General features: G+C 37.7%; 1 protein-coding gene across 1 annotated transcript in view; it reads right to left on the minus strand.

Annotated features, from left to right (window-relative positions):
* USP13 (ubiquitin specific peptidase 13) overlaps positions 1 to 12,120 on the minus strand; it is a 37,387-nt gene that overhangs the window by 18,785 nt on the left and 6,482 nt on the right. The window contains exons 2-3 of the mRNA XM_053460201.1: positions 6,862 to 6,987; positions 5,016 to 5,076 (exon numbers count right to left, since the gene is read on the minus strand). Of these exons, the coding sequence (XP_053316176.1) occupies positions 5,016 to 5,076; positions 6,862 to 6,987 (187 nt within the window). The remainder of the gene's footprint in view (positions 1 to 5,015; positions 5,077 to 6,861; positions 6,988 to 12,120) is intronic.

Here is a 12,120-nt window from a genome sequence, read left to right on the forward strand (position 1 = left end):
GAGTGGCATTAAGGGAGTTAAAAGGCATTATATAGAGCACTCTGCCTCCAGAAATGCCTTATACCCCTATATGCCACTCTGGCATTTAGGGGGTTAAAAGGCATATTATGGGGCAGAGTGGCATATAGGGAGGTATAAGGCATTTCAGGAGGCAGAGTGCACTATTAAATGCCCCCTTAACGCCACTATGCCTCCTGAAATGCCTTATACCTCCCTATATGCCACTCTGCCCCATAATATGCCTTTTAACCCCCTAAGTGCCAGAGTGGCATATAGGGGTGTAAGGCATTCCAGAAATGCCCTACACACACACACACACACACACACACACTTACTTACCGGTGCTTCCAATTTCCTGCTGTATTGCCGGGGCAGCGGGTTGACGTCTCATTCCGCGGCAGCCGGAAGGAGGTGGAGTTGGCAGCGGGGGTTTGTATGCGTCCGTCGCAAATACCTTCCCCGGCTGTCAGAGATCAGGAACTCTGGAACTCTGATCTCTGACAGTCGGGGAAGGTATTTGCGACGGACGCATACAAACCCCCGCTGCCAACTTCACCTCCGGAAGCACCGGTAAGTGTGTGTGTGTGGGGGGGCGACGACAGTAGGATCCAGGTCCCCTGCAGCGGTGCGGGGGATCTGGATCTTAGTCTCCTAATCAGACCTCTAGTTGAGGTCTGATTAGAAGACGACCCCGATTATAAGACGAGGGGTATTTTTCAGAGCATTTGCTCTGAAAAAAACCTCGTCTTATAATCGAGCAAATACGGTAATACCTTCTCTAGCATGATGGCATGTTGTCATAGCTTTAGTTTCCATATAACAGGAACTCTGAGGTTTGAACTAAATATTTGTTATGGACACAAGCGCAATTGCCACTGTATTAGATCTCTCCGTGGTCTTCCGCTATGTATTACTGCTTGTATGCATTATGATATAGTATCAATCCCCTTGTCAGGCCCCATTCAGGCTGCGGAGCTGCTTATCTCCTGTCTAGCTACAGTTCCCCTGTCTTTGCTGTAATCCATTCCTGGATTTCCTTATGATCTGTCCTGTACGTCTGATTCTTTGATTCCAGTCCTGCTCTTAGTTTCAGCTTCTGTTTCCTTTATTAGGTGTGCCCCACAAATTTGTTATGTTTGTCTCAGTCTGCAGTCTCTAGGTATGTCCTTCTCTGTTCTGTGTTTAGATTCAATGTTAAGTTTTAGCTTATTATTAATTCAGTAGGCAGGGTTTAGTGATAGGACCCACCGAATATTGGAGTACTTTGGCGTAGTGGTGGGCTAAGCATACTATGGCCATAAGATGTGACTAAATCTCCAATTGTTATCATATAGTCCTAGGCTAAGCCTGCATTTATGTGTGTCAGTCTTATGTGCCTTTGCCCTCTTTTCCCTGAATCATCTGAGGATCTCGGTTCCTCTCTCCTCTTCGGTGTCCCAGTTAAAAAATCCTATCCTTGCTTTAAGGAGAAGCGTCTGAGGATCTCGGCTCCTCACTCCATCCCCACTGTTCCCTGTCATTTGTTGTGTTCTGTACATGTATGTCTTGTCTGGCTGTATTTCTTGCTCTGTCTCCCTGTCCCTTGCTCTGTCACCCTTGCTTGCTTTGTTACTGCTGTTACTCTGTTTTGCTTCCCTACTCCCAGCTTGCAGCATTCTGCACATTCATCTGTAGAGCTATGTCTCATGCCTGCTCCAGGGTGCCTGCAGGATATTACCAAGTTTTGTTTTGAACTGGACAACATCCGCTGCTATGTCAGAGCCCTGGTATGTGGCTGCACTACCCTATTTGCTCAACACTCGGGGGAGTGTGGTTGCCCTGCACCAGGCCTTGTCCAACTCTGCTACTGCACAATAACTCCTGAATTCCATTATTGGGCGCTCTGGGTCATTACAGTCATCTATATGGACCCGGTCCCTGACACCCCTCTTCATTAGTGGTGTATTCTGGTCTAGGATGTCTAGAGCAGCAGTCCCTTTGCCACACTGGGTGTTCAGACCCCAAGTGCATTATAGGGGAGATCCTTGATTGCGCCAACCAGTCAAGGGGAGATCCTTGATTGCGCTGAGCTGTAAGAGTCTCCATGGTATGCACTTCCCCGCGGCACAGAGCACTGTGAGGTCATATCCCGTTCAGCAATTAGGATGGCAGCCACATCACTTCTCATCACTTTAACAACTACAGCAAAATAAGAAAAGTTTAATTCAATGGAACAGTGACTCCTCAACTAAAATGAAGGGTGCAGCAAAACTAGGACATTTAAAGCATACCAATCATCATTGGTGCTTTGCTCATCTAAGCATTTCTTTGGGTTATAAACTAACCAATTCTGGGACAAAGTGGCAATTTAATTTTGTTTGATAAATAAGCAACAAGCAGTCCAAATAGGTCAGTTTTTTCCCTGTTGAAATACTGATTTCAGACTAAAAAATAATAAAATAGCCATAATAGTATTTTTTTTCTTTTTATTTTGTATTTATGTGTAATAAAAAATAATTTAGGAAAATAGGTAACCAATTTATTTCTGTTGTTAACCAGCTATGTATGTTAATTAAATGCATAACATGGACCCTCATAAGCATATGTAATTACCTTAAAACAACAAAAGCATTTAGCAGGAACTGTGCCTTTATTTTGTGCGTCATAACTGTATACAATATTATTTTGGACATCATCAGGGAATAGTTGGGAAGCACCAAACACCATGCCTGAGGCTGATGGAATTCAGCAGCTGACTTACTTCTAGGTAACAGAGCACACTGGAAAATAACACATGAGTGCTGGGGGGGAAGAAGTGATGTTCGACTACAAATACCTACTCAGAATTAGATCTGTTACCAGCTGAAAAGCCCACCAGTTTGATTATTATTAGCTCCCAGTGTTGGGCCAGTTCAAAAGTAGCCAACGATAAGAATTCCTTTTGTCTCAAATTTAAGATTTTTCTCCCTTGATGTGAACCTGGTTCAAACGTACATAAGCAATAAAGATGTACAGGAGGCCTGTTTATTACTGGACATGTTATTTTTAATATTACTGGCCAGACAGCCTATTTAGTACATAGAGGCCTTGCTTAGCATCTTAAACTCTAACATAAAATACCAAGGATGTATCTCAAAATACTACAGTAGCTAAACTAGTTCCACAAAATATAATTGCTACAAATTATTAAATACCCTAAAACGCCTTATACTTTGGGTGCCTCAGACATCACTGTACAGAGGATAACACACACATTGTATTGGTGGGCAAAGGTACTAGGGCCACCTGTTTAAGTCAGATACATTTATGTAGAATTGTTTCATTCATTACATTTTAATACTGTAAAAATATTATAGTAATACGCAAAGCCGACCCTTACATAGGTCCCAATGGGTGTCAATTTGCCACCCCCCAAGGCATGTTCTATTTTGGGCAGGGTCACAAAATTTAAAGACAGGATCAGTTTTAATCAATCCATTAAAATCATGTTGTATGTGATGTTGTATGTGTCTGTGTATGTTAGTGTGTGTCAGCTTATGTGTCTGGGTATGTTAGTGTGTGTCTAGATATGTTTGTGTGTGTTTGTTGGTGTGTGGGTATGCTAGTGTGTGAGTGTGTGTGTCTAGATATGTTAGTGTGTGTAGGTGTCTGAATGTGTGTGTCCTGTTGTGTCAGTGTGTGTTAACGTGTCTGCTTGTGTGTGCCTGGATATGTAGGGGTGTTTGTATCAGGATGACTTTAATTTTAGTTTTATTAATCATGATATAACATGGCGGATCTGGGCATGGTTTTGGTGGGAGGCAGCATGTCACCCTTGGACACAGGCAGCCTCACATTAAGGTAAAGTTTTTTTTATTACAGGTATCACATTAAAAATATGCTTATGTTTTCTTTTTTTAGATAATATAATACTTTCAGACAAGTGCATAATAGCCATCTAAATGTGTTTTATCTCCGTTATCTTAGCCCAATCCATTAGACAAACACTCATTATCATATTGCCTGAGGTAAGCAATAGAATACCTGTGTTAATAACCTAAATTGAAACTCTAATCAAAGGCCATGGAGGCTAGACTTTGCCAGCATCCTCATAAAGAATGAGCTGAGTGTGGGGAAAGGTATCCAAAATAGCACATGACTGACAACAATGGCAGCCTCCAGATAAAGGATTTTTATTGGAACAAAATTAAATTAAACTTTATTTTCTTCAATGCTAAACTCCATTACTGTACACAGTGCCGTATTTAAGGCTTTAATATTTTATGTTTTTCCACGGGTGATATATATTCATGTTCTGTAAAACTGTAACAACGAGGAGTCTTAGGGGTGTAGTATACTTTGGCAAAAAAAAAAGAAAAGAAGATTTTCAAGTGCGTGAAACAATAAAGCAACGATACATGGTATACTAGCTCTTCATTATGTTTTTACCCACATACAGTGAAGTGGATGGATGAAAGCTGTGATTAAACCCTTCCATTATGCATGAATTGACACGCAGACCACAGACAGCTAAAGCACCAATATTAATTATTTAGGAACCTAACTGCTAATGCATTGTACTTTTTTGGAGTTCAATATATTCCTTAACTCTATCACATCGTTACTTTCATTTGATTTTCTTGCCCTATATCTTCCCATAAAATACTAGATGGGTAATGTTCTTATAGGAAGAATATGCCCGTATAGGGCCTGTGATTAATTTGTGATATATTTACTTTTTTCTTCATTGGTTGAAACTCAATACCCTGCTCCCATTATTATTCAGGCACTGCATGGGTCAACAATTAATCATTTGACCTCTTTAAAAATATACAAAGTGCTTAAATGGTCAAGAATATATTTTAGAAACAGCAATGCACGAGATATAAAATACTAAATTTATGTTATATGTATTCTTTTAAAGGTGATGTAATCTAGGTATGCACATCAACAATATTATATATATATATATATATATATATATATATATATATATATATATATATATATATTTATATATATTGTGTATCAATTTTAAAAAAAAAGGTCTGCTTTACCTAAAAATATTTTGCCATTTATACGTCTTGGATGGGCTCCACCAGATGCTCCCGTTGCTTTCTAGAAATCAAAAGAAGTAGTTGGTTAGTGAATATGTTAAATAAACAACAAAAGATTCATCAAGGTATATATGTGAACAGTTATTTTTTAGCATTTGTCAAAACTTTCAATCATTTATTTGTTTTAAAGACCATAATTTGGAAATTGCAAAATAAACTGTCCCCAAGAAAAAAAGTAAATAGAGACTTAAAAATAATCAAGCAAGCTACATAAGAACAAGGGCAAAACATGTAACACATAGAAAGAGAGAAAAATTCATGGTATTCTTTGAAACATGTTAAGGGTTAACTCTACTAGAGCTGCATGTTTTCGCATGGCAACACTCACAAATTAACTTATATATTCACCAATTTATGGATTGTCTGACAGCAGAAGAGATTGCATACTATTTTAAATTTTATGTATTGCAGGTGATGTCGCTCCAATATATTAGGTGCCCAAAGACTATAAGAAGCAGTCCAAGTATTACTATGTTTACCCAAGATGGCAGATGACACACAAGTTGCACACGCATAAAGAATGGCTAAATGGCACCTACAAAACAGTGCTGTCTATGGTCACTAAGTATCCTCACAATGTTTATTTAAGGCAAATCCACTTTTATATATTGTGTATTGTGACTATTATTATTATTTATTGTTTTATATAGTGGCATCATATTCTGTAGCGCTGTACAATGGGTAGACAGGTCATAACAAGTGGTATATAACATAACAATTTGACTTACAAGCTCACAATGGACACATTTTAAAAAAAATAAATAAAAAGCCACATTCACCTCCCATATAGTGATATAAAATAATACCCTTGAGATACAGATGTCCTCCCCTGATCCCTAACCTATGCCCCATGGGAGAAAAATATTTAACCCCTTGGTGAGACGAGAAATGTGCCTACCGTGCCTCTTCCTATCCCCCGTGGAAGTAATAAACTTTAATTAATGCTTAATAAAGGAAAATACATTTTATATTTATTATGTATTATGGCTTATGGATACAGTTTGTTAGTGACAGGTCTTCTTTAAAAACATTGGACCGGGAAGTCTTTGACAAAGGTAAAAAATTGACAATGGCCTTTTGTTTTTACAACAAAAGAACAAAGAATGGCATTCAGTGACAAGGTATAGATCAAACTAAGAACATAGTGTTTGTTTATTACCAAAGAAAAGGAAAAAAATACAAATAATGTAAATTTGGAAAAGATTTGTCCAGGTAGCCAAGAAACATTATTAGTTCTAATGTAAAAATAATGATTTACAACAGATAATACTCATGTAAGCTACTTGTGATGTTGTGCTTAAACAAGCTGTGCTACCTGTACGTTTCTGTGTTTTATTCCCTATCCCATGGAGACAAAGTTAGGCAGGATTAGAAGTCGTTTTTATAATACCAAACAGTGACAGGTGGTCTCAACGCAAGCCAAGAATCTCAGAGTGGAGCGTTCATGTGCAGTGGTCATCGAGCCTGAATAACTCGTATAAGTCCTGTGTTTCAATAGCTCCATGTAAACAGAAATCATGATCATTTCCATGAGCTCTGTGTTAATGGTTCTGTTTGTTTGTTTTGGGTGAAATGCCAAGAGAGCACACAAGGCATTTCAAAAAAGAATAATACCAATGGTTTTGGTGATAATAAGTTAAAATTTCCTTTGCATGGGTCATCATAAAATGTTATAAAAAAATGTAGATACACAAAAAACTGGACATAATTCGACCAGTTGCATTTAGATGGAGGAAACATCCCATGTTATACACAGACTGTAAAATTATTATGGCGGGGGCCTTACCTGTCTAATGTGACGCTTTAAATGCATGTAAACGCATTGTCCTGTTTTCCTATAATGCCGTTCCACATGTTCTCTGCCAAAGCCCAGGAAGGTGTTCATGCAAACATACAGACCTCCTTCAGACACCTGAGAAATGATAAGAATAGCAATCAATTCAAACATTTTGGGGGCTCCATACTATCAAAGCAAACAGGAGAACATCACCCAAGTAAAGTCTGTCAGTATGCCAGGTTTTTAAGATCACCCACAGAAAAGAATTTCCTGGTCAACCTCAAAATTCAGAATATTTGCCAACATTAAGGTTATTGGATGAAAAATACCATAACACTCGGTGAGCAATGACCAAATCTAGATCATAAAGTAGAGGTTTCCATTTATCTGCTCGTGCAGAATGGAGTAAACTAGAGCGTAAACCTATAGCTTTCACGTTTGCTGAAGGTAACAGCAAGGTATCTGCAGTCCGTAAAATGCAGATTATCCTAATCATCTCATTTTTAATGGCACGTGTATATGCCATTTCTGTGTTTTAACTCCAATGTAAGAAAAACATTCTTATAGTTTTCTTAACCCAATTGTTAGCATTCTACCTTTGCTGATGTAACATTGGGAGTTACGCATAAAAAGTGGTTCTGGTAAGAAGTTTGGTGGTCTTCTCGCTGCAGCAACCAATGAAGATTCCAATTGACTTGCTGAATCCATGGTTTGCTATGAGCATAAGACCACTTAGCGTCAGAGCTACTTCAGATTAATTCCTAGGTATACCGCTTACATTGCGTAACAGAAATAACATGAGTTACAGAGGCTTCCATCAATAAACCACTCAGCTGTTTTTTTTCCCCAAGTATCAAAAATGTATGGCTTCTACTCAACAGTGGATCGCCGTTATAAAGATATATTTTAAAGAAATTATTTCCAGTTTAATTTAGAATAAATTCATACCATAAAGAACAAATCAAAAACAATGTTTCATTAGTCCAAAAGGCCTGCTAAAAAAAAGCAAAATAATTGCACAAGGCTCTACAACCAAAATAGTAAAGTATTTTAGCACTTTAACTGGTGTTGTGGCTTCTAAATTGTCATAGATTAGATTCTTTTGAGTAAAAAGAAAAATGAAAAAAAAAGTTTCACTGTAAATATCTCTATGGGGTGCTTAAATTCTGTAAATGCTTGTGAAACCCTAGAAATATATAAATTATATATATAGGAATGCTTTTGGATGTTTTTAACACTTATGCTGCTCGTGGGCTAAACGTACATTTGTCAGGGAAAACGTAACCGTCATGTGACATAGAAACAGGCACGGATAGGTCGTTGCTATAGAAACTGAAAAATCTTTAGGGTTCGGTGTTATTTTTAGGTTATTAAACATTCAGTGGAAAGAATAAAATATCAGATCTGCTAAGGTTTATTTACTTGCCATGTTACACAGCTCAATTTATGTGGTTTCTATGCCAACAGTACAAAATAAAATTGCAAACCTGGTAGTTTATCCTGCTTTAATATTTTACCGAGATGCCAACACCATTGGTATGATAGTATACACAGCCATAATTTTTTTTTACCTTGGTGCAAGGCTTGGCAAATCGTAGGTTCTTGATAGCCATGCCTGCTAGTTTTTTAGATTTGGCTCCTATATTTTTGAGCCATTTTATATTGATCTTTATGTAGTGATGTATCCACCTTTGGGGCCACCTTAGGCACGACCTAGGGTAGCACCCTCCTGCCACCTCCCCTTCCATGGTCGGCGTCCCGAGTATAATAAAAGGCGTCTTCAGGAAATGGAGCGTCAGGATATGACATCATATCTCAACGTGCCATTTCTTAAAGGTATGAAGTATATGGAGGCTATCCTGAGTCAGCACACCCTCCATAGTATAAACAGGCCTGTTGGGGAGGTCAAAGATCTCACTTGTAACCGGCCCATAGTGTAGCGGAACACTTTGGGGGCTTGATTGCCCGAGTCGGCCTTGGCCAGGTCTTTATGGGTGCCCCTCTTTCTGTATCCTAAAAATATAAAGCTAGCTCCCAACTTCTCCACAAATCTGTCTGCCTTACTGTATAATGATGCTATGAAAATGCCATAAAATTTCATCTTGTTTTATTAATAGAAAGCTATTTATACAGCAGGTAACATGTTACCAAATATTTCCAAACAGATGGTGTGTTGACCTCAAAAGATTTGTTTTTCTTATAAAATACTGACTGCTGGCAGACATTTTAATATTTCGTTCAGCTTTATTTACTATAAAGATAACAATAGGTATGACCCCAAGGCCATAGTAAGATGTATAAGAGCATAAATGTAAAGTATTTACTCGATTATAAGACAAAGGGTTTTTTTTTGAAAAAAATCATCTTGTCTTATAGTCAAGGTTGTCTTTTATTCAGACGTCAGATTGTGACACCGCTAATCGCCAATTCCTACCTCTTTCCATTGGTTTCAAGTAACAACTTCCAATACTCTCTGACAGAGGAATCGGGTATATTACACACATTACTTTACATACTTGAGCCAGTAATTACAAGCTTGCGAGTAACACGCGAGTGGGTTTAAAAAAAAGGGGACATTATTTGGTTAATTTTCTAGATATTTATATTATACAGAGTCACACATTTTGTCTTTTTCATATAATCTATTAAAAAATCCTTTTTGGAGTGTTTGTGTTTTTGCACTTTTTTGCACTTTTTTTCTTCTTCTTTTAAAAGAGGCGCCTATCACAGCCGACTAATCATGGTGTTCTCGCAATGAGGCTTTTCTGAAAGCCTCACAAGTGCCTCCGAACAGCTCTATCACACTCCCAAACCCAATGGCCCGAACCCAGGTCCTTATCAAACACTTCATTACCCCCCACTCCTGCACATCCTTTACTTACATAAATGTGTGTATGAATGAGTGGCAGAGAAAGTGTACATACAGTATGTGTGTGTGGCAGAGTGTTAGTGTGCGTATTAGAGAGTGTAAGTGCGCATATGATATTTTACAATAGAATATCTTATATTTAGGCCTTTTATTTTTTCTTTCATTAAGATCCAAAGTTTGGGGAGTGATCTTACAATCAGGGTCGTCTTATAATCGAGCAAATACCGTATTGAAACAAAATTACTAAATATCTAGCCATGGAGGCTGACAAAGAAGTTAAAAGCCAAATGGAGAAACCGTACTAAGCAATCATATCAACATACAAGCGATTAATGCAGACCTTCTGTAGCAAGGTAGAAAGGACACAACAGATTCCATGAAGGAGTCAAACATGAATTTTTCATACATTACAGCATCAGCGACTGCTCCAAGCGGCATGGAATCTCTGCAACGTAAGAGGAACAGCAATTCATCTCCCGTAAAATTCCAATAAATTGAGGCCAGTGCAGACACAATATGTAGCACTGGTATATTACATAGGGGCATTGCAGATCTGAGTGTAGCTGGAGCACTCTATATACTGTACATGTTTATGTTGCTATATTTGGGCCCTTGATATCCCAATTAGTGCCAATCCTTGGACAGTTTTCTATTCTAACTCTTGGACAGACTTACAGTAAAAATAGTCTCAGAAAGAAATAAAAAAATCTACAATTTTATATCACACAACTATACTCCATGTATATGGAGTAGATTCCTTGTATGGACATTTACATCTGATGAGGTCGTATGTGAGTCATATCTGTTTTAGATCGGTGCTCATGAAATTCTTTTTTGAAGATCTTAGTTACTGTCATGAGTCAGAAAGCATTCACAACATCTTAATAATATTCCATTTACAGAAACATGGGATGTACATGGACATAAATAATGTCTATGAGCACATACGAATTGCTGCCACCCAATGACTCTTAGTTCTAACTGAGTGGGCAACAAGATTCAAAATCCTATCCCAGGTCCCAAGCTATTGATGAACTTCAACTTTCATGAAGACATTGTGATTTGTCAACAAGAGCAGCTATAAATTGAGTTGTCCAACTTGACCCAGATACTCAACATTTTACACATAGTGTAGACCAGTTACGGTAGTTAAAGATACTACCATATGTGCGGTTTATCAACTGTTGGCCTTAAACTTGTCACTCATTATTTAAAAAACAGAATCACTTAAAAGACTATAAAAATAAAGTATAGGTGCTATAGATAATATATCCAGCATTGCTGGAATGATGATTACATCCACCAAATAACTGTAAAAACCAACACCCAGCAACAGTATGTTTGTAATAAATCATCTCGTAAATAGATGATTTCTTCAAACAAAATGTACTTTTTTTAAAAAAATAAGAAAGCACTTTTGGACCAAAGTTAATGCAGTAAATATAACAGTCACTTAATTCTAATTATAGAATAGAAAGATCAACGTCAATGTCAAGCCGACTTGCCATAGACAATAGACAATTATTTTTTTCAAATTGCCCTGCTCCGGAAGACTAGTTTTCAGGTTTCCGAAACTAGTCAAGGCTAGAGAGAATCAGGTGGCTTGTCTATTAAGGTCTGTACTTCTAAAGTATGACACCATTACTCATACAATGAATCCGTGTTTTATATCTGTAAAACATTAAACAGGGTAGGGTTTTTCATGTAGGTGCTCATGTACCCCCAAAAGGTTAGCGATATGTGTAACCTCTTCACATGAATAAAGGCATCTCTTTAAAGCCTCCATTATTCATTCGCGCATTAATATATTTGGTAGTCGAGTGTCCCCTTTCCATTTTTATGGTTTCCCTGCACAGCGAGAAGCTGTAACCCCCTACCTACAAAGTACTTTATTATCCATTTTTCGTTGGTGAGGCTACATGGGACACTGGAGCGTTTAATTAAATTAGCATAGTTCTAGATCTAAGAAATACACAATAGTTCATCTATGCATGCCTGAAAAACTCCCGGAAAAGGGATAATTCAGCAACCAATGATGAAAATTCCCAGCCGTAGATTATAATGTGATATAACATAATATGATAAAAGGACATGATATTATATATGATATAACATATCTTACATAAAGTATTCAACCATATACAGAACAAATCTTTATAAAGCCACCGCTCTCCCCGTCTATGAATACATCAATACATCAAGTTTCACAACTCAGGCTCTTCAGGATCAATTGATGTCTATTGTAACAATTTAAAAAAATACAAATAAAAAGACATTTCTATTTTCAGGTAACAAAAAAGAATCAACTCTCAGACCAGAACATTTGGGCAATAAAAACAATAACAATCTGTAAGCACCCCACTACCGTATAGAATACAGCAACACAGGGTATTGCGACA

This window comes from Spea bombifrons, chromosome 3, assembly GCF_027358695.1.
Source record: "Spea bombifrons isolate aSpeBom1 chromosome 3, aSpeBom1.2.pri, whole genome shotgun sequence".
In the NCBI taxonomy this organism is placed as follows: Eukaryota; Metazoa; Chordata; class Amphibia; order Anura; family Pelobatidae; genus Spea; species Spea bombifrons.